At 63.1% G+C, this 22,757-nt stretch overlaps 2 protein-coding genes across 2 annotated transcripts in view; both read left to right on the forward strand.

Moving 5' to 3' along the window:
• Positions 1-2,563: 2,563 nt before the first annotated feature.
• Positions 2,564-3,803, forward strand: TNNI2 (troponin I2, fast skeletal type). Its single transcript, XM_086696534.1, has 5 exons — positions 2,564-2,719; positions 2,817-2,945; positions 3,067-3,156; positions 3,293-3,469; positions 3,617-3,803. The coding sequence occupies exons 2-5, from the start codon at positions 2,823-2,825 to the stop codon at positions 3,710-3,712; spliced, it is 486 nt and encodes a 161-aa protein (XP_086552660.1). The 5' UTR covers positions 2,564-2,719; positions 2,817-2,822; the 3' UTR covers positions 3,713-3,803.
• Positions 3,804-12,403: 8,600 nt separating this feature from the next.
• LSP1 (lymphocyte specific protein 1) overlaps positions 12,404-22,757 on the forward strand; it is a 36,997-nt gene continuing 26,643 nt past the window's right edge. Inside the window, exon 1 of the mRNA XM_086696527.1 lies at positions 12,404-12,584. Coding sequence (XP_086552653.1) covers positions 12,517-12,584 — 68 coding nt within the window. The 5' untranslated portion in view covers positions 12,404-12,516. The remainder of the gene's footprint in view (positions 12,585-22,757) is intronic.

Here is a 22,757-nt window from a genome sequence, read left to right on the forward strand (position 1 = left end):
ACCCGAGGCCTCAGGGGGTGAAGGGGTCCCCTCCAGGCCCCACGGGGACGGTGTGGAAAGGTAGGGAGCCCTCTCTGTCAGTGGGGCTGCAGGGACAGTGTGGTGGGAGGTAGGCTGGAGCCGGCCCCGTGGGGACAGTGTGGGTGATGAGGAGGCATTTGGGGGGTGGTGATGGTGGAGGGAAAGGACTCCAACCTGGGGGGGGGGGGGGGGCCCGCTTCGCACAGGGCCCCAAACCTTCCAAAGGCCGCTGTAGGACCGCCTCTTCCAGACGGCAGGGGGCAGTAGATACCTTCGGAAGCCTCCTCCGGCCTTCGGGGGCTCAGCCCCGGCCAGGAGTGCAGCGCTAACCCCCACACATCTGGATGGCTTTAGCTCCCCTGACCCTCCCTGTGGCCCGTGAGGCCGGCAGGCCTGGGGCCACGCACCCCCAGCTCAGAGGATGCCAAGTCATGCTCCTCCGGATGTCTCTGCTGGGTGGGGGGCCCCGGGCAGTGTGGGGCGGGGGGAGGGGGCTCAGTCCCGGGCAGCCGGGCGGGCCCCAGGCCCCCTCGGGTCAGGGAGAGGTTCCCAGGCGGTGGTGTCGCCATCCGCGGGTTGAAGGACGCGTTCGAATGAGCCAGGAACCACCCCAGGGCAGGGTGTTCCGGCCGGCTGCACGTCCGGGCGCCCTCCCTTCTTCTCCCAGGAGGGAGGGTGGGATCCCACCTAGGGGAGGCCAGCCCCCACCCAGAGGGCCCTGGCCACTGCTGCAAGGCCGTGTTTGGGGGTCTGGGCCTTGGGGAAAGGAAGGGATGTGGCCAGCTCGTGCCTGAGATGCCCGGCCCGGCTGGGAGGCAGCAGTGAGATGCAGGGCACTGCTGCCTCCAGGAAGCCTGCCGCCAGGGGGAAACTGTGGGGAAACCGCAGTGTGGACCCTGACTTAGGACCAGAGTGACCCCTCAGCTGACCTCGAGCCGTGTGCCCCGAGGTGGCCCGGCGAGGCCAAGTACAGCTGACCACAGGCTCCTTGCAAGAACAAGGGAGGCTTCTCGAACTCGTCACTGAGCTCTAAATAGAGCAACCCAACCTCGGTGCACACCCCCCACCGCCCCCCCCACCACCGCCAAGACTTCTTGGACTGGATGACAGCACGCGGCTGGGCCGGGCCAGGCGGCCTGGGCAGGTGGGGAGGCCCCTGTGCCCCCATTGGTCTGAGGAGGGCTCCATGCCCTTTCTGAGCAGGGGCCCAGCCTGGGGGAGGCCATTTATACCCCTCCCCCTGGGCCCACCAGCCCAACTTGCCGCTGCGGCCTGACCTCGCTCCTCACGCTGCTGCTCAGACACTAGGTGAGGCCAGCCCGGCCGGCAGAGGCCAGGACAGGCGCTTCTGGAGCTTGTTTGCAGGATGAGGTCCCTGCGTGGGGGCCTGGGGGCTGGGGGCCGCCTCCAGCAGCCCTCTCTCGGGGGCTTGCATGGTGTGGGGCGTGAGCCGGAGATGCGTCGGGGGACGGCTTGGGGGCGGCAGGGGTCGCGGATGGCCCCCCCCCCACCCCGATCAGCAGGCCTCACTCTTGGGTGGGACACCAGGAGGAGATCTGACGGGTCAAGGGACCCCAGGCCAAAGCGCGGAGTGGTTTCTCGCATGCACTTGGGCCCAAAGCCGAAGGAGCAGAGCTAAAATTAGCTGGATGGCTCTGGTGGCCACCTGCGCTGGCCCGTCCCACCCCTCCCTCAGGGACAGCTGCGGCCACTCCGGGCCCTGCCTGGGACATTCTGGGAACACTTTCTCCTCTTCTCACCCTGGCAATTCCAAGACAGAGCCTCAAGGAGGTCGGAGTGGGGGCAGGGCAACGGGCAGGCTTGGTGTGAGGCCTGCCCCCACCCCCACCCCCACCCCCAACCTGGGCAGCCGGTGTCCACGGCAGGACAGGAGCCACCGCCCTCACACCTCGGCCTTTTCTCTCCCACAGGCTCTAAGCCCAGGACTTCAGGATGGGGGAGTAAGTGCCATCCAAGCCCAGGGCCCCTGCCACCCCTGCCCTCCCCCACCACGGGGTGGGGGGTCTCCACAGCGCCCCAGCCCCCGTCCTGGCCCCCTCCCACTCCCACCTGCCCCCACGCTACCTCATCCACGCCCTGACCTCTGTCTTCTCTCCCCCCATCCCACCTGCACTCTCGGGACAGTGAGGAGGTGAGTACCTACCTGGGGGGGGGGGGCATGAGACACAGAGGGGATGGGACCCCCTACTTGGGATAGATCAAAGGTCAGAGCTCGAGGGAAGCTGCCCAGCCCTCCCCCCACGAACGAGCCCCACCCAGCCACCAGGACAGGGGCGATAACAGGAGGTGGCTGCCAGTGCCTCGTGGGGCAGGGGAAGTGAGGCTGTGGCCAGGTCACCAGAATCGCTTCTTATTCCCGATTGCCACCCCTCCCGCCCCCCCACCACCACAACCTTGGCCCTGTAGGGATGCCCTGCACCTCCCACTTCTCCCCTCCCCTTAACCTTTGAACCCGGCCTGCCACCTGGGTACAGGTGTCCTGGGCCCGGCCCCCCACCGGGGCCTCGGGAGCCCCGGTGTCCAGCTGCCTCCTAGACAGGGCCCACCGGCCTGGGGCGGGCTGAGCGGGAGGGGATATGGCGGTGCTGGGGACTGGGCTGGCCCTGACTCTGCCCCCTTCCCCCTTGCCCCACAGAAGCGCAACAGGGCCATCACGGCCCGGAGACAGCACCTGAAGGTAGGCGCTGGCCCAGAGAGGGCCGTCCCGGGGTCTGCGCGCGGGGCGAGGCCCCCACAGCCCCTCACTGGCCTGCCCCCCACCCCGCCCCCTGCAGAGTGTGATGCTCCAGATCGCGGCCACCGAGCTGGAGAAGGAGGAGAGTCGCCGTGAGACTGAGAAGCAGAACTACCTGTCTGAGCACTGCCCCCCACTGCACGTCCCCGGCTCCATGTCTGAAGTGCAGGTACCCTCCCCCGGCGGCGCCCCTGCCTGCTGCCTCGGTCTCCCCACCGGTCAAGAGAGGGGGCAGGGCAGGTGGAGGTCCGGGGGGCAGCGGCCCGCCCACCCGCTGCCCCCACCCCCAGGAGCTCTGCAAGCAGCTGCACGCCAAGATCGACGCGGCCGAGGAGGAGAAGTATGACATGGAAATAAGGGTCCAGAAGAGCAGCAAGGAGGTGAGCGGCCTGGGGGGGGGGGGGGGGGGGGAGGGCCGGGATGCGGCGAGGGGCGCCCTGGCCGGGAGGGGGCGGGGGGGGGGGGGGGCCTGGCCAGCGCGGGCTCCCACCCAGCCCTTCCCCGCCCCGCCGGCAGCTGGAGGACATGAACCAGAAGCTGTTCGACCTGAGAGGCAAGTTCAAGAGGCCCCCGCTGAGACGGGTGCGCATGTCGGCTGACGCCATGCTCAAGGCGCTGCTGGGCTCCAAGCACAAGGTGTGCATGGACCTTCGGGCCAACCTGAAGCAGGTCAAGAAGGAGGACACCGAGAAGGTACGCGGCGGCCCGGCCCCAGGCCCCCGGGGTGTCTGCGGGGGGGCTCGACCGCGCTGCCCGCCTTGGGGGCGGGGCGGGGGGGTGGGGGGAGGCTAAGGGGTGACACACAACCTCCTCCTGAGCCCTGTCCTGGCCCGTCCCCAGGAGCGGGACCTGCGCGACGTGGGCGACTGGCGGAAGAACATCGAGGAGAAGTCTGGCATGGAGGGCAGGAAGAAGATGTTCGAGTCCGAGTCTTAGGCCGCCGGTGCCCCACCAGGGCGTGGAGCTCCCGGCGCAGTGAGGGAGGATGGGGCTCGTCTAAGTGCTCAATAAAGGATTCCGATCCCCATGACTGGTCTGGTCTGGTTCTGCGCAGCCTCACTGCCCACCGACCGCCTCGGGCGCCCGGCAGACTGTTGTGTGCGGGGGGTGCTGGCCCAGGGTGGGTTGCTGTGGTCAGTGGTGAGCGGTCCGTCCCCGCTGTTCCCCAAGACCTGCCCTGGACTCGCCCGCCCCGGGAGGGCTTGGGGGCAGATGGCCTGGGCCGCGTCGGAGCCACGGTGGCGGAGAAGAGATCATTTGTCCGTTTGCAAGGCATCATCAGGGGGCCTGCCAGGCCCAGGGACCCTCTGTGTGGCATGATTCCACGCAACGTGGGCGGCCCCCCATCCCTCCCACGGGGGGCTTGTGGGCACAGTCCCGGCTCAGACAGCCCTCCCGGGGTGGCTCGTGCCCGTCCAGCAGGGACGCACCGGGGCTGGGGTCCATGCTCCCACCTGGGGGCTGATGGCAGGCCCACCTGGCCCCACGGCAGGCCTGGCGACAGGGCTCACGCTGCGTCTGCCCCCCCCCCCCCCCGCAAAGGCCTTAGCCCACCTCACAACGTCAAAGGAGGCCGTCCCTGACAGGCCCTGAAGAGGACGGTCACGGCAAGGCCACGGCTGTCCCACCTCCTCTGTGGGGAGTGACACGGTGACCCGCCAAGGTCTGAACACCCGAATATTTGGAGGGGTACCCAAGAGAGATGCCCGGGGAGGCCAGGCCACCCACCCTGCCCTTGGGGGAGCTCCCCGAAGGCCCTCCCAGCTCGGACACCCGTGCACGGCCCCCAGCTCCAGCTCCGGCAGGATGTTGGGGGCCAAGGCACTCCCCACGCAGAGCTGAGAGTGGGCAAGGCAGGCAGTGAATTCAAAGAATAGTTTCGGTGGCCAGATAGAGCGATAGGGGCAGCGCCCCACCGCACACCTGACAGAGTGACCTGGGCAGCTGTCCAGGGGCCCTGCCTACCAGGAGGGCCGTCGGGAGGCAGGGACAACCGGCTCCCCCGAGACTCAACATCCTGGTTTGGGAAGACTCACCATGTGGAGAAATGATGGGTTTTTTGGGGTTTTTTTCAGTCAAGGAAATGTCAGACACACAGTCCCAGGTAGTGATCCCCTGGGTGGGAGGGTGATGGGAGGGGCCACGCAGGGGCAGATGCCGTGACTCGGGCTGGGAAGAAGATTCGTGGGTGTTCGTTACAACAGGCAAACAGGACAAGGAGCAAACATCACAGCTAGCCCCACGCGCCCTCTCCGCACGTGGCCGGGCTGTCCTGTTGTCCCCCACAGACACACAGCCTCGGGCAGGGATGTCGGTGAAGCCTGTGGCCGGCCCAGCAGCCGGCACACAGAGGGGGGCTCTGCATTCTAGAAAGATCTCCACGGGTGGAGAACAGGCAGTCCAGGAGTGAGGCTGGAGTGGGGGAGGGCACAGGAACCACAGCCATCTCCCGGGAAGGAGGGAGGGGAGAGGGGTGGGAGATACTTAAGAGACAGAGTCCCGAGGGGGATGGGAACAGGCGGGGGGGGGGGGCTGCTCCCCAGGGAGGGGGCTCTGAGCAAATGAGGGGCCGGCTCTCAGCTGTGGGTTTGCTGGACGCAGGGGTCTGGGCTGGAGATGGGGGTCCGGGCATCCTCAGAAATGAGTGTTGGGGGATCCCCAACAATGGGCAGGTGGGGGAGGGGAAGAGAACGCTGCTCCTGGAGGCCCGGGCCGGATGCTGCCCAGGAAGGACCCCGGAAGCGAGGAGCAGGGCGCCAAAGGTACGGCGGCCGTGGCCTGCCATGTCGGTGATGCTGGAGGTCGGGGTGTGGATGAAGCCCTAGGAAGCCCCAGGGGACCTCAGCCGGGAGAGGTGAGGAGGGGGAGCTTGGCAGGCAGCCCAGGAGGAGGTCAAGGGCAGGAGGGCGTGGGGCGGGGGCAAGGCTGGTGCGCGTGCAGGTGGGCTTGCGTGCGCCTGTGTGAGGCAGATTCGTGCCCACAGCTCTCTCCCTGTCCTCGACACCATCCTCCACAGAGGGCTTCCTGGAGGAGGCGCTGAGCCAGGGCTGGGGGAGCAGCCCCACAGATGAGCCGGGAAGCAAAGAGGTGGGCCAAACAAATCCACATACAGCAAAATAACTGAGGGAGCAGGTCGCAAGGATGCAGACCGGCAGGTGTGCGGGGGGGGGGGGGGGGGGTGCGTCTCCAGGAAGCAGGCCCCCTTGGTCTTTCGGGGCCGAGGAGCTGAGGGGGGGCGGATGTGCCTGTGTTCTGTGTATCGTCACCCTTGAAACCTTTCTGTAAGTTTGAAATAATTTCTCCAAAGTTAAACTTTTCCTTGACCATCGAAACAATAAAATTCCGAGCAACCGTGAAAACAGATGAGGTGGAATCCACCAAGATGCGTGGACCAGGTGTTGGATGTGGAGACATGGGCGTGGACAGGCCGGGCGAGCACTGGGGGCACAGGGCGGGCCTGGGGGACCCCGCACCCCTCCCGGGGCCGGCCAGGGACCGCTGGGCGGGCCCGGGGGACCCCCACACCCCTCCTGGGGCCGGGCAGGGACCACAGGGCGGGACTGGGGGACGCCGCACCCCTCCCGGGGCCGGGCAGGGACCACAGGGTGGGCCTGGGGGACCCCGCACCCCTCCCGGGGCCGGGCAGGGACCACAGGGCGGGCCTGGGGGACCCCGCACCCCTCCCGGGGCCGGGCAGGGACCACAGGGCGGGCCTGGGGGACGCCGCACCCCTCCCGGGGCTGGGCAGGGACCGCAGGGTGGGCCTGGGGGGACACTGCCCCCCCCACTCCAGTATGAGGTGGTGGGAGGGTGCGTGAGGGCGAGCCGCCTTGGCCCCAGGAGGCAGGGAAGTGTGGGCAGTGCCACGTTGGGGAACCTGGAAGTGGGTGGAGCTGGAAGGGCTGGGACGGGCGTGGTCCAGGGGCTTCCCAGTTGATGGGACTGGCCCAGACTCAGAGGGACCTCCCCTCCACCCCTGCCCTGCCGGCCAAGGGGAAGCCCGAGCGGGGCCCTGGGCCCAGAGTTCCTCTGTGAGCAAGCATCCCCTGCTGAGGCCCACCCCTCTCCCCGGGCAGCCTTGCCCCTGTGACCTGTCCCCTCTTTGGTCCCTGAGCACCAGCTCTCTGGGTCCAGACCTGCCTTCGTCCCTTGTGAGGCCTCCGGGTCCTCTGCTGTTCTGTTTCTACCTCCCTGACACCTCCTGGCTGGCTGCTGGGACTCAGTTTCCCCGACTATAATGGGAGAAGAGAATGCCCACCTCACTGGATGGCCGGATGGGGAGGGACCGGCACGTGTCCCCAGCCTCACATATGTCACACCTGCCTCGGTACTGGGCTGGAAGCATGTCTGGGCTGTCCCTCGGCTGCCTGCGCCCCCACCCCCCACCCCCTGACCTTCAGTTTCCCTCAAGTCACTTCTTCCAGGAAGACCTCCATGATCCGTCAGGCCCCAGGGCCCAGCACGTCTGGGCCTAGACGGCCATCACTAGAGGGGAGGGAGGCCGTCGGGTGGGGACGGGACTTTGGGCGCCCCCTGCCCCCCCATCTCCTAGCCGCGCCCATCACCAACGTCCTTGCTAGGAGGGGGCCCGGCCCACGGGAGACCCTCCATCCAGACAACTTCTCCCCACAGTGCCCACCTCGGTCCCCCGGGACCCTCCACCTCTGAGCCCCTCCAGGCCGGCCTCGGGGAGGGGGCCCTCCTGCCCCGCACCCCCCCCCCCCACTCTGGAGAGGATTGCTGGCAACTCCAGGTGCAGACCGGTACCGGCCCACCTCCCAGCCGCCCCACCAGGCCCTTCCAGGACCCCCAGTGACCTGGGCCCACGTCACCCAAACCAGAGGCCCCAGCACCAGGCTCTCACCTTCCTCCCCGGGGCCTTTCCCGACTATGAAATGGAATAAGGGAACCCCCCCGGATGGCCAGTGGCCCCTCCTCACCTGCCTGTCTACCCATCTTCCCCTGGGGTCCCTCCAGCCTGTCCGCCCCCGGCTGCCTTTCAGTCTCCCTGTCCCCTCCCGCCCCCAGGCCGCACCTGCGCCTACCTCTTCCTCACGATCCTCATGCCGGGACTCCAGGACCCAGCTCCTTGCGATGGGGGGAGGCAGACGGAGCTGCCCCCGCACCCCCCACGGCACACCCCCCCAAACGTCTGTGGACGCCCCCGGGACGCTGGGGCGGAGGGACATCGACCCGCCCCCACCCGTGGGCGCTCAGCGCGTCTACACCACCACCCCCGGACACCTTTGCTTGGCTTTCCCGCCCAGCCTCCAGCCCGGGGAATCCACATCCAGAATCCTCTCCCGTTCCGACCCTCCCTGCTCCCTGCCTGAGCGTGTTGACTACACCATCTGGACCCCCAGCGCACCCTGGGCACCCCCGCTCCTCACTGTCTCACCCCGGGGCTCGAGGGGGCTGACGCAGGACCTGCCGGCTGCCGAGGACACTGCTGCCTCTCCCTCCCGGGCGTGCAGCTTGAGGACCGTTGACGCCCTGACGCTGAGCTCTCGGTGGCGCGTGTGCATCCAGCCGGCCCCTGGCCCCCCAGCCCTCCTCACGGTCTCCCGGCCCCTCCCCTGCCGCTGGGCATGGAGCGCCAGCCGGGGACTCTGAGGCCCTCAGGGAGGAGAAGCCTGGGGTCCTGGGACAGCTGCAGAGACCCCTCCCCAACACCGCAGCCCCAGAGTTGGGCAGAGTGAGGGCGGAGCCCCCGGGGCTGTTTGTTACAGCAGCTGCTCCGCTTTCCTGAGCAACAGGTCCCTGCGTCAGTGTCCTGGGGCCGCACGAGGAAGGCCCACACACGGGGCTCACACCGCAGACGGTCACCGTCCCCCATCCTGGCAGCCGGAGCCCGAGGTCCAGGCGTGGGCGGGGCTGGGTCCCTCCAAGCCCCTCTCCTTGTGTGTGGCCGGCCATCCTCCCCCTGTGTCCTCACGGGGTCATCCCTCCGTGCGTGTCTGTGTCCCGATCCCCTCTTCTTACAAGGACCCCGGTCACACGGGACCAGGGCCCACCCCGGTGGCCCCGTGTTACCTTGATCACCTACAAGGCCCCGTCTCCTGTGCGGCCCTGCTCCCAGGCCCGAGCTCATAAGGACACGGCTGAGCCCACGACCCTCTCCAGCCCACCCTGTCCTCTCATGCTCAGTGTCCCCTCCTGAACCCTCAGAGCACCCTTCCCACTGCCCCACACGGCTCGCCCCCAATCCTCTGCCCACACTGCTCCGGCCCTGGGTGCTGGCACGTGCTGGCACTCCCTCCCCCTGAGCTCAGGCCTCCGCGGGCCTCCTCACACACCCCTGCGCTCCGCCAGCTCCCCGATTCTGACCAACCAGCTGTCCTTTCTGGCCTGCCCTGCCCTACGTGTAGACGGCTTCTCCATTCCTGACCTCTCCTGCTCACTCACTCCGTCCGTCCTCCCAGCCCCTCTCCAGCATCCTGTCACTCAATGTCACTTGAGCGTGTGGTCCTGACACTGTCTTTCCTGGGGAACCCGTCCCACCTGGGCCTTTGAGGTCACTTTGCCCGCGGCCCCAGCTGCCCTTGGATGGTTCGCCCGGGTGGCCTGCAGGCCCCACGGAGTCAGTGCACCCCCCCCCCCCACCGTGTCCCTCTGCACTGCCTGCCCTGCACAGACCTCCCCCTGACCCCGGCCTCAGGGCTCTGTGTGCCGCTCGGCTCAGTGCCCGAGCCAGGAGCCCGCCTGGAGCCCACCACCCACCAGCAGCGCTCACTCAGGCCCAGCCTCGGGTCGGCTATGGTCTCACTCGACCACGTGCTGTGCCACTGGCCCGCGCACACGTGTGCAGGCACCAGGATGGACGAGGCAAGGTGTCCACCTCTCAAGTTCCATTGCCGAATGACACCAAGGGACCCAAAGAGGAAGCGTCCGTTTCTCAGCAGACCCCTCTCGTCAGAGCAGGACGCGGGCGGCACTGCAGTTCCCCGGGAGGCCTCGCCCCATCCTCGCCCCCCTGTCCCTGCCGAACGGCGAGGAGGGCCCCTCGAGGAGCCGCCGGTGAAGGGAGGTGTGGGAGCCCCGGCGGCCAGGGCTGGACGGTCCAGGGCATTTTCAGCTTTATCTGTTTAAAGCCTGGAGAGGTTTGGGTGTGAGCACGTAGAAGGGTGCTGGCCCGGGAGGGAGTCTGACCCGAGGTTCTGGCAGAGAAGCTAAGGGGCAGGGTTGGGGCAGAGCAGGGGGGCTGAGCGGGGGGGCAGAAGAAGGGACTGAGCAGGGGAGCAGAGAAGGGGGCAGAGCAGGGAGGCAGAGCAGGGGGACAGACTGGGAGGCAAAGGAGGGGGCAGAGGAGGGGTGCAGAGCAGGGGGCAGAGCAGGAGGCAGAGGAGGGGGCTGAGCAGGGGGCAGAGGAGGGGGCAGAGCAGGGGGCAGAGCAGGAGGCAGAGGAGGGGGCTGAGCAGGGGGCAGAGGAGGGGGCAGAGCAGGGGTGCAGAGCAGGGGAGCAGAGCAGGGGCAGAGCAGGGGGCAGAGCAGAGGGCTGAGCAGGGGGCAGAGGAGGGGGCAGAGCAGGGGGGCAGAGAAGGGGGCTGAGGAGGGGGCAGAGGAGGGGGCAGAGGAGGGGGCAGAGCAGGGGTGCAGAGCAGGGGCAGAGCAGGGGGCAGAGCAGGGGGCAGAGCAGGGGGCTGAGCAGGGGGCAGAGCAGAGGCAGAGCTCAGGACTGCAGGTGGTTCCAGACGAGAGTCCCGCCTGTGCTGGCTTCTGCGTCTTCCTTCGAGTGTGGGCGACGAGCAGGGAGGCCTGGGGTGACCCTGGGAGGGGCGACCGCATCTGGGCTCCTTCAGCACCCTGCAGCCCACAGCCGGGCCCATCGGGGCTCGACGGCGGGGGGCGGACGGCTGGCACAAAGACCCGCAGCCAGGGCGGCTTTAACAGCAGGAACTGGTGTCCCCCAGTCCCCACTCCAGGCGTGGGCAGGTGGGTTCCCTCCAAGGCGGTGAGGGAGAGTCTGTTCCGGGTCCGTCTCCCCCTCCCCCCGAATCCTGCGGTTTCCTGCCTTGTTTGAAGCTCCCCGGCTGGTAGACGCACCCCCACCTCTGCCTCCGCGTCCTCATGTGGCCTCGCCCTGCGTGCGAGTCTCACTCAAATTTCCTCTTTTTATAAGAACACAGTCTCATGGGACGAGGGGCCCACCCTGACGACCTCATCCTCACTCATTACATCTGCAAGGACCCTTTCTCCACATCAGGTCCCACTGTGAGGTCTGGGGTGTGGGGGACACAGTTTCCCCCCCACAGGAGGGAGCAGTTGCCTCTGGGCCTTTGAGGACGGCCGAGGGCAGGGGAGGCCAGCAGCCCGCGAGGGCCCTAGGGTCCGGCGAGCGTCCAGAGGGTCACAAGGGCCAGGGCCTGAGAGGGGGTGAACGGGCAGGTCCGGCAGGTCAGGGCGGCGCCCCCCTCGGCCCTGCTTTCAAGCTCCCAAAAAGTCTCCCTTTTGACATTCTTAATAGCGTTTGACCCAGAGGCCCCGCCTTTTCACGCCGCACCAGGCCCGTGAATCAGGGGACAGCGGTGGCGGCCGGAAGCCAGGTCTTGGGAGGGGCACCCGGCCTCTATCTGCCCTCACCATTCCTGGCAAGGCCCCTAAATTTCCCAGCTGTGATGTTGGGGCCGACCTCACCGTAGGGGCAGAGGAAGGACCAAATGGCGGGCCGATCCGGGGTGGCCCGTGTCCCTGGGGATGCTGGCCGCGATGCTGAGGCCCAGCCCCCACTCGGACAGACGTCCAGCCACTGCATCCTGGTCCGTGGCAGGACAGCGAGAGTGACCCTGGGAACCACAGAGGGGACGGGGGAGGCAGCAGGCTGAGAGCTCCCGGTGGCCCTGCGCAGTCCTGGTGCGGGACCCCCTTCACGGTGTTGGATGGGGAGGCTCCTCGGTGCGTGTGGGTGGGGACGAGGGCGCCTCACCACCTCCCAGTCGGCTTGTCCCTTGGCCAGGCCCCACCCTGAAGCATGAACACTCTGGGGGCGCTACTGCCCTCCCCGCCTCCCTGGGGAGCCCCTACGCCCCCACCTCCAGGGCCTGGTGACGCTGCTGGTGCCAAGTCAGCTCCAAGCTCCCTGAGTATGGGGGCGAGGAGACCGGGAGGGGCAGCAGGAGACCGGGGAATCCAGCAGCTCAGGGAAGTAAAGGAAGCAGGGGTGTGCGGCGCGGGGCATTTCTGCAGGGCCCCAGCGGTCAGTGGCCTGAAGAGCTCAGACCAGTCGGGGGGCCCGAGGTGTGGCCTCGAGAGGCTCGGAGAACAGGTGCATCTGTGCTCCGCTCCCGGGAGGCTTCCGTCCAGAGAGATGATGCCTATCGTGGAGGCTTGGGGGCCGGACCCGTGTCCTGGTGCTTATGCACGGCCTGCCGCGCCCAGACTGCCATCCAGGACTGTGGGGGATTCAGGAGCCCACGGGGGCTCCCCAACAGGCGTCCCGACACTGTCTGGCCCGTGCACGCACTGCTGCCTTCCCGGGGCCCCTCTCTGTCACCGCTGGCCCTTGCAACTTGCTTAACACTTCCTGATGACTGGTTGGTTTTTTTTTTTTTCTCTTCTCTTGCATCAACAGATTAAAAAACAACACCCCAACCCCAGCCCCAGTGCCCTTCAAACCTCAACCTGCAGCCGGAAGGGGGAAGTGAAACCCAGCTGGGGGAGGGGGACTCTGGGACCAGCCGTCTGAGGGAGCAGCGGGAGCCACAGGCAGACACACAGCCCCAAGCGGCCCGGACCCCGGCCCGATGGCAGAGGCTCCGAGCCACCCTGGCTCCGAGGAGCAGGAGGCGCTACTGGTGGACAAAGACGCCGGGTAAGAGTCCGTTCTGAGCGCACGGGAGAGTTCGCATTCACACTGGGGGACGCTTAATCTGGGGGTGGATGGGGCCATCGGGACTTGGGGCAGCAGGCGGCTGCAGGGTACTTCCCGGGGTCCCCGTCTCACCCCGCGGTGGGTGCGTGTCTCTCCAGTCGGCCTCTGTAGCCGGGCTTCGGCGGGAGAGGCCGGCTTCGCGCCCCAGCCGCTGGGATGCTGACCCAGGACACGGAGGCCCGGACCCCCCGAGGCAGGGACTCAGGGCCTCACCCCGGCAGGAGGTGGGCGTGGGAGGGCCTGGCCGGGAGGGGCTGCTTGGCCCCAGGACCCTCGAAGCCCTTTGGAGGCCGGGCCCGGTCCCCCGCCCGCCCCCACCCAGGTGACGGAGGTGACGATGCTGGCCGCTGCCTGCTCCCAGTGCTGTGGCCGCTGTTGCTTAGAGATGGCACGGGAGGCGGACGCGGACAGAAGGGGAGTGCCAGCACACCCAGAGCTGGGCAGGGAGCCCCGCGGAGCCGCTGGGTGCCAGCCTGTGCAGGGACAGGACACCCAGAGCCACCAGCATGGAGAGGAGGGCGCTGCTGGTCAGCTCCGTCTGCTCCCCCCACCCCCCGCCCCCCGCAGCACCTGCTGGGCAGGGCGGAGGCGCGGGCCAGGTCCCCACAGCCTCAGGGCTGACTTGTTCAGTGCATTCTAACCACTGAGGTTGTTGTCGCCTCCCCGATCCTGTGGCGACGTTATTCGTAACGAGGGAACCGATCTGGAAGTCTCTGCCATGAGTGTGCATGTGTGCGTGAGGCAGGTGGAAGGGTGCCTTCCCCTCGCCCAGGCCCACAGGGCGCCCTGCTTCGGGGGTTCAGGGGCCCGAGCGCTGGGGGGAGGGGGCGACCGGCAGACAGCTGTGCCCCACTCAGGAATGTCTCCTCCCATCAGCCTGTCTCGTGTTCCTCCGGCCACCGTGTGCCCATAGAAGGGCACGGCTTGAGCAGCCTGGCCGGGGCATCCCCGCCTCCCTCCTTGACCCCCCCACCCCAGCTGTCCCGCGGGCGGAGGACACAGAGGACGGCGTGGACCGCGGCCGAGGCCCAGGCAGGCGGGGAGGCACCTGTGCCTGCTCGGTCAGGAGCTCGGCCTGAGAGCTGGCTGAATGCCCCTGGCCCCTTAGGGCCTGGGCCCCCCCCCCAAGCACCCCTCCCCCCCCCCCAATGTGGTGTCAGAATGAAACTGAGACCCAGGGTGAGGCACGGTTCTCATTTCACAAGGTGACTAAGGGAACTGGGATTTTCCTGTCCAGAGTGGGTGAGAAGTCCCGTTGCCCAGGATGGGGATGTGTGATCTGGGAAGCCCCCATGGGAGACCCCAGGAGGGCCAAGGCTGGGCAGGTTGGGGCTGGAGCATTCCAGATAAGACCTGCCCCCAGACCCCCTCTATTGCCTGCATCCAAGACATCGCCCCTCCTATCCAGCCAGGTCAGGCCTCCCCCCTGCAACCGGGCAATGGGCTATCCCCTCAGACTGTCCCCTCAGACTGTTCCAAGATGGGGCCACCCCCCTCAGACTAACCCCTGCCAGACTGCCCTAAGATGGGGCCACCCTGCTCAGACTGCCTCAGGATGGGGCCACTCCCCTCAGACTGCCTCAGAATGGGGCCACCCCCCTCAGACTACTCTAAGATGGTTTCAGCTCCCTCAGACTGCCCCAAGATGGGGCCTCCCCTCTCAGACTGCCCTAGCATGGGTCCACCTCCCTCAGACTGCCCCAGGATGGGGCCATCCCCCTCAGACTGCCCCCAGGATGAGGCCTCCCCTCTTAGACTGCCTCAGGATGGGACCATCCCCCTCAGACTGCTACAGGATGAGGCCTTCCCTCTCAGACTGCCCTAGCATGGGGCCACCCCCCCTCAGACTGCCCCAGGATGGGGCCACTTCCTCAGACTACCCCAGGAGGGGGCTTTCCCTCTCAGACTGCCCCAGGATGGGCCATCCTCCTCAGACTGCCCCAGGATTGGGCCACCTCCCTCAGACTGCCCCCAGGATGAGGCTTCCCCTCTCAGACTGCCCCAGGATGGGGCCAACGCCCCTCAGACTGCTATGGGATGGGACCACCTCCCTCAGACAGCCCCAGGATGGGGCCTCTCCTGTCAGAACCTCACATTAGGGCCTAGGACTGGGGCGTACCCCAACAACGTGCCCCGGGCAGGGTGCCTGCCCCTCCTGTGTCCCACTTGTGGGCCAGGTCAAGATACCCTCTCCTTGCTCTGGCTGCCCAGCTGTGGGGTCCCACAGGGTTGGCCAGGACCACGGGTCTCTGTGGGGCCCCCCGGTGGAGCTGAGGTGTGGCCCTGCACCCCTCCCTGTGGGGAGCCATGGACCTGAGACCCTGAGGAGAGCGGGGACAGGGCTTCCACACAGTGCATGGAAGGGGGTCTCAGGATGTCCCAGGGTCCTGGGCTTGGCAGGTCTGGATCCCGGAATCCCAACCCCTTGGAGGCCCCATGTGCACCCCCAGCGTGCACTCCGAACTTCACCAGGGCCAGACCAGGCTGTGCTGGGCCCTCCCCATGTCCACGTGACAGGAGAGCTGCCCCACACTGCAGACGGGCCTCGCCCCTGCCCCAGCCCGGCCTGCTCCCCAGCTTGGCAAGGATGCCCTCTCCCAGGGGTCTCCGTACCCCTGTCCCCAGCATGCTCTTTCTCCACGAGGCCACTGGACCCCACATGCGGAACCATTCACCACGGGGCAGCAAAAGCCATACCTCCGGAGGCCCCTGCAGGCCGGCCCTGGGTCCTCAGACCTCACTTCCCCTCCAGGATTTGCTAAAAGCACCTCCCAGTTCTGACAGGTGCCAGAGTCACTGCAGACTTTCCTTCCAAGCCCTGCCTGGCTGTCCTGCCCCATGGCCAGGTTTCCAAAGGCCCATCAGGCCCACCTGCAGTGACCACTGCCCTCGGCTTCCTTTGCATCTGCCACTGCCTGTGGTCAGACCCCAGCCTGGGAGCCCTAGTCCTGTCCTGGGATCCCTGGTCCTGTCCTGGGGCCGTTGTCCTTTCCTGGAGCCCTGGTCCTGTCCTGGAGCCCTGGTCCTGTCCTGGGACCCTTGGTCCTGTCCTGGAGCCCTGGTTCTGTCCTGGGAGACTTGGTCCTGTCCTGGAGCCCTGGTCAGTCCTGGAGTCCTGGTCCTATCCTGGAGGCCTGTTTCTGTCCTGGGAGCCCTGATCCTACCTTGGGAACCCTGGTCCTGTCCTGGATCCCTGGTCCTGTCCTGGGGCCCTGGTCCTGTCCTGGAGGCCTATTTCTGTCCTGGGAGCCCTGATTCTACCTTGGGAACCCCGGTCCTGTCCTGGAGCCCTGGTTCTGTCCTGGGAGCCCTGATCCTACCTTGGGAACCCTGGTCCTGTCCTGGAGCCCTGGTCCTGTCCTGGGAACCATGATTCTATCCTGGAAAGCCTGGTTCTATCCTGGAGCCCTGGTCCTATTCTGGGACCCTGGTCCTGTCCTGGGGCCTTAGTCCTGACTGGGAACCCTGGTCCTAAGCACCAACCCCCCCCCCCCCAACTGATTGGGCAGCTCTGGCCCTGAGGACACTGATCGGGGCTAGGTTTGGGTAAGCCGCTGTTTCCCTGCCCCCTGGGCTCCTGACCCCCACTGCCCTGCAGGCAGGGCATGGCTCCTGGTCCCACGTGATTCAGGGATGCTGCCCCAGCACTTCTCCATGTGTGGAGCTAAGAGGCAGGGCAGAGACCTAAGAGAGGGCAGGGACCACCTTCGGGGCCACCCTGGGCAGAGTCCCCTTCTGGGCTATCTGTCCCTGCAGAACCCCTTGGCCTTGCTCTTTGGACCCCAGGGTCTTCAGGAAAGAGGTCACAAGTCCCCTCGGGCTATGGGTGGCTGGCGGCTGAAGGAGGGAGCTCAGCTAGCCTGGGGGCTGTGGACACCCTGGACTTCATCCTCCTGACTCCCTCAGGGAGCCAGGGTGGGAGGGGTCTGTGGCCTTGGAGGGGCAGCACCCCACGGGTCGGGACCCCCACACACAGCCAGACCCCCTGGTGGTCCTTCACCCCTTGCCCTCCCCGTGAGGCTGGACGCCACCTGGTAGAGCCGGGGCGCACGGCTCTGGGGCAGCAGGCAGCGCCCCAGGCCGTGAAGGGGGGAGAGTGGAAGCAGGTGCTGGCCTTGGCAGTGGGCTGCGGGTGGGTGCACTGGGCGTGGCTCCCCAGGGCTCCTTCCCAGCCCTGCCCAGGCTCCAGACCTGAGGACTGCAGTCAGAGCTGGGTCAGGCCTTAGACTCCCAGGTGGGCCCCCTCTCCTCCTCCCTCCGGGTCAGGGGTCTCTGGCGCCCGGAAATTTCCCAGGGAGGGGGAGGCTGAGCTCAGCCCAGATGATGGATGCCTTCTCCCGTGCCTGGGCTGGCGGAGGTCACTGGCTTCCTCTTGCCTTCCCTCTGGGCCCTGTCACATTCTTTCCCTAGGTGGGGGACAGGGAGAGGACACCACACCATACTTGGGGACATTGCAGCCCCCCCCCCCCCCCCCCGCTGCTGATTCAGGAAGCCGGAAATCCTCTCCCGCATCCTGGCCCCCTCCCTGGTCCCCATCTGCCTCCTCATACAAACAATGCTGGAGGCACACAGGGGCAGCACCAGGAGGGTCTCAGGGACCAGAATAGGGCAGGCCCAGACAGGGTGACACTGTAGATCCGTGCGGTGGCTGGCCTGCACCACCCCACTAGCCCACCTCTGCCTCAGTCTCCCTCAGAGGTTGTCAGAGTGGTGGGTGGGCCCTCAGTTGGGAAGATGAGGGTCCCAGCAGTGAGGCTGAGGGTTTGAGCTTTGCTCTCCTGGGGTCTGAGCCCCCAGTGCAGGGGGAGGAGCAGGAGGAGGGGCACAGGGTCCCAGAGGCATGGCTCTTTCTGAAACAAGTAAGCCCCACCCCTGAGGCCTCAGTTTCCCCATGTGCCAGCCTTCACCAAGCTCTTCAAACAGAGGTTCCCGTTAGCCAGTGAGGCGCTTGACGGGGAGAAACCAAGGCTTTAAGGGCCGAATGAACTGCCAAGAGACACTGTCCCAAACCTGGAGGGACACTGGCTGACCCCAGCTTGGAGGTGTGTGTCCTAACAACCCGCTCTGGGACCCGCTCTGGCTCAAGGTTGGGGTGTAGGCCCAGGGGGCCCAGGGTATCCGGGCTGCCTCTCAGAGGTGCTCAATAACCCCACACAGGGCTGCCTGATGGCTCTGCTCCCAGCGGGTTCCCGTAGGGGTGAGGCCGGTGCTCCCTGAGGCCCATCCAGAATAAGGCATAGCTGAGAAGTCACCTCCAGAGACCTCCCCAAAGGCAGAAATGGGACGTGGCCCTATCAGAACAAGCTGATTTTTTCGAGAGGCGTCGCTCCCAGGGCCCACAGCCAGTTCGTCTCAGGGAAGCCTCTTTCCAGGGGCTCCTAACATCTTCTTGGATATTGGGGATCCAGGGCAACCAGCAAAGAGAGTTCTCAAACCTTCCTAGGGGTAGGAGTACATAGCCACAGGCCACCCCCGCCCCGCCCTTGCCCCCACCCCATGAGCCTGGACAGGGGGGCTGGGGGTCTATGTGGGGTGTGGGGCGGATAGGAGCTGAGGGAATATTGGAAATCAGGCCTCCTAACCCTGTTGGCCAGCAGAGCCTTGTGGTGCCGGACACAGGCCATTAAGAAGTGGGGGGCAGGAGGTGGGGAGGAAAGCCCCTCACCCTTTCCTGGGGGGGGGCGGGCAGCCCTGTCCAAACTCCATCAGCTAACTGCCTCCAAGCTGCCAAGTTGGGAGCTGGTGGGGTCGTGGAGGGACCACTGTCTAGTCCTACTGGCTGGCAGGGAGGGACTGTCTGGGAACCCAGAGCCTGCCTGTGGCCCCCTCCGAGGCACCCACCTCCCCCCGGCAAGAGTGGGAGGGACTCGGACCTTGGAACCTGCCACAGGGGCAGCTGTATGGTTGTGCAGAAGGCAGCAGGGACAGCCAGCAGAGGTGGGGTGTGACAGTAGCAGTGTGTGTGTGGGGGGAGGGGGTGTCAGGTTCTGCACCAGTTCCCCCACCCCGCAGAGCCTCGGCTTCCTCAGCTGCCACATGGACTGTGTGGGAGGAGAGGGGGACAGTCACTGCCTTGCTCTGCGCTTGGCAGATGGGACCTCAGATGCTGCTTCTTCCTGCTCCCAGGGAGGAGCACAGCCCCGCACTCCATAGGCGTCTGTCCCCCTTCCTGGGCACAACTCGTTATTTTTATAGTTTTGCTGCCAAGGCCACCCAAGGCTGCCTTCTCGTCCTCCCCCAGGTACCACCTCTCAGGAGACAAGTGGGGCTCAGGACAGATGGATCTAGCCAGTTGTTTCTGGAGGAACCTAGAAAGAAACCTTCAGTCTTTCCCTTGGTCTCGCTCCCAACCCAGTCCCAGCTTTCTCACTACACCCACCTCCCTGTCTCTTCTCTCTCTGCTGGGCTGAGGCCCACATAAGACAGATGAGGGCTCAGGGCATTTGGAGGCTGCCTCCAATGTAAACCAGAGACATTTCTCTATCCAGGGTCACTAGGAGCCATGAGGTCACCCTCTTACCCCTTCTCCCCACCCCCACCTGGGTGCCTATTGCATCTTTCATTGGGATACCACTCTGTGAGCGTGTGTGTGTTGAGGATGTTTGAACAAGAGGACAGATTCCTACTTCTCTGGTCCTTATTTAAGCTCTATTTTGGCACTCAGCCTACTGGGCCATGAGAGTCTTCTCTTTTATCTTCTTGGGCTACAAGCTTATGAGCCGTGTCTTAGTCACAGAAAAAAGAAAAAAAGAAACTAAAAGACTTAATGATGGAGAAAAGTCTGAATGAAAGGAAAAGTGGGTGAAGAAAGGTAGGAATTAGGAACAGTTGAATGGATGGATGGATGATGGATAATGGAGGAATGGATGGATGAAGGGGTAGATGGATGGGTGGATGGATAGATGGTGGGAGGATGAATGGATAGATGAATGATGGATAGATGGATAAGGGACGGATGGATGGAGGGTGGATAGATGGATGGGTGGGTGAGTGGATGGGTGGATAGTGGATAGATGGATGATGAATGGATGGATGGACAGATAGATGTTTGTGTAGACAGATTATGGATGGGTGGATAGATGGACAGATGGATGGATGGACAGATGGATGGATGTGTAGGTAGATGATGGGTGGGTGGATGGATGATGAATAATGGATGGGTGGGTGTGTGGGTGATGAATGATGGATGAATGGACAGAGGGGTAGCTGTGTGAATGGATGATGGATGAGTGGATAGATGATGGATGGGTAGATGGATGTGTGGATAGATGTATGTAGGTATGGAAGATGGATGGATGGATAGGTGGGTGGGTAGGTGGGTAAATGGATGGATGGATGGATGGATTGGTGAATGGACACATGGAATGGAAGTATGGATAAGCTCGTGGGTAATTGGATGGCATGTTGACAGATAGCTCATTGGTAGACTAATAGAAGGTTATGAAGACATATGGATGAAAGGGAAACCAACCACAAAAGACTTTTAATGATAGAGAACAAACTGAGGACTCATGGAGGCAGGTGGGTGGGAGGTAGGTTAGAGGGATAATGTGTATTAAGAAGGAACTTTTGGGGCGCCTGGGTGGCTCAGTCGGTTGAGTGTCCAACTTCGGCTCAGGTTATGATCTCACAGTTCATGAGTTCGAGCCCCGCCTAAGGCTCTGTGCTGACAGCTCAGAGCCTGAGCCTCCTTCAGATCCTGTATCTCCCTCTCTCTCTCTGTCCCTCTTCCACTCGTGCCCTGTCTTTCTCTCTCTCTCAAAAACAAAGAAACATTTGAAAACATTCTAATTAAAAAAATAAGTAGAATCAATCCAATGGACAGATTGGCAAAAATAGGAAATAGTAGATGAATGGAAAGACAGACAGTGGGTAAATAGACGTATGGTTGGGTGGATAAGCTAGATAAACTATTGAAGAGATAGACTGATGAACAGATGCACCTGAATCAGGAGTTTTTCACTCACTGTTCTCTCTTTCTAGGACACTTTCCCCCACCAATGTATATAGCTGTCGCTAATATTTCTCAAGTTTCTTTTCAAATAAGGAAAAGCTTATTCCTTTTTTAATCCTTCCTAAGGGGTTTTCTTTGACTCTCATATATCCTCCAGATCTCCATATCCTCCCACCCTGGAGAGGATATTTTCTATAACATTTACCATCATTTGATATATTTCAATATATACTTACTTGTTTGTGTTTGTTGTTGTTGTTCTAGCTAAAATGTCACCCTGTGAGAACAGGGACTTTGTTAATGCTAAATCCCCAGTACCTAAAAAGTGAATACAGTAAGTGTTGAAAATGATATGAATAGGTTTGCAAATCTTTGAGGACAATTGCAGGTATGAACACATGGATGCTTGCTTAGATGAACTATGGATGAGTGATAGTATGGCTGAAAGTGACTTTTTTTGGAGGTTTACCAGGTTGCAGCAACTATTTTAAGTATTAACTCATTTGGATGGCTTAACGGTCAAAGTAATTGCAAACACATATGGAAAGATAAACAGATATGTGTTTATGCACATATACATGACTTGCTATATGGGAAGGTGGATGGACATATATATGAGTGAGTGTATGAATGAGATTGATTAATAGTAAATACTTTGGAGATATGAACGAAAGTGAGGATGGAAACATATTTGGAGCAATAGAGGATATATTAAAGAATGAACAGATAGTTCACTGGTTGGGTAGCTAGGCAAATAGATATAAAATTGACAGTTGAACACATAGGTAACTATATGAGTGGTTATCATGCTCCAAGTGGATGGATGCTTCTTCTAAGTGTTTTATATGTATTATGACATTTAGATAAATAGATGGATGGATGTGTGTGTGTGTAGAGGGAGTGGATGGATGAACGGAGGGGTGGATGAGTGGGTGGATGGTTAGATGGATAGATACTTGCTCAGTGGAGAAATGTAAAGAAAGATGAATAGACACAGATATATATGTATTGATAAATGATTGAATGGATTGATGGAAGGATATCTTGTTCTTATATGGGTAAATGAATATATAGATACCCTGAGAAGTTGATGTGCTAATAATGATCTATGGGGAAAAAATAACCATATAGAGAGGATAGGTGGATGATGGATGGATGAATAGTGGATGGATGGAGGGTAAATAGATGGATGGATGGATGGATTAATGGATGAGTGGATGGATGGATGGATGGATGGATGGGTGGTGGGTAGATGAGTGGATGGGTGGATGGACAGATGGAGGGTGGACAGATGGATGGATAATGGTTGGAGGATGGATGGTGGGATGATGGGTGGGTGGGTGAATGGATGGAGGATGAATGATGAACGGGATGGGTGAATGGATGGATAGAAGGTAGATGGACGGATAATGGATGATGGATGGATGGCTGGATGGACGGATGGGTAGGTGGGTGGATGGATGATAGATGGATGATTGATAGATGGGTAAATGAATGGAAGGAGGATGGGTAGATGATGAATGGGCGAATGGATGAATGGAGGGTGGATGGGTGGGTGGTGGGTGGATGGCAGATGAGTGGTGGATGACTGGATGGTTAGATGCATGGGGAAACCACAGGAAGGTTGACGTCAAATACTCTGCCCTGTTGTTCCTATTAGGACATGCTCCAATTATAAAGCTACGAATGCCGGCTGCTGCATTTAAAGAGCTATTTTTTGCCACCTCCCACCCACCGGCATTTCTGATAGATAATCAAGTAATTCTATTTTAAGTTCTTAGTGACAGAGAACTCCTGACATCCGAGGCAGCCTTCTCCCCATGGGAATATTTTTCCTTCTTTTGAACCAAACTATACCTTGGCACATTCCCTTCCTGGCTGTCTGTGACTGGGATTCCAGAACCGAGAACAGGAGGCGGGGGTGGGAGGTGGGGGAATGCGCAGGTTGAGATGGAAAAGAGGCTCGGGCTCACTCTCCCTGGGTGATCTGGCTCAGCCTGAGGACCGACCCTGCGGCCCTGCTCCCCATCCCTTTTCCGTGCTCTGCTAGAAGCTTGAGGTGTGGACAGCTCTGGCAGGGTGCTGGGGATGGGTCGTGGGCACGACACCCGCGTTCTCTGGCTTCCCCGGGGTTGCGGGAGGGGAGAGCTGCGGGTGCC

Source organism: Puma concolor, unplaced genomic scaffold (genome assembly GCF_028749965.1).
Source record: "Puma concolor isolate L17-30 unplaced genomic scaffold, mPumCon1.1.hap2 unalloc_scaffold_40, whole genome shotgun sequence".
In the NCBI taxonomy this organism is placed as follows: Eukaryota; Metazoa; Chordata; class Mammalia; order Carnivora; family Felidae; genus Puma; species Puma concolor.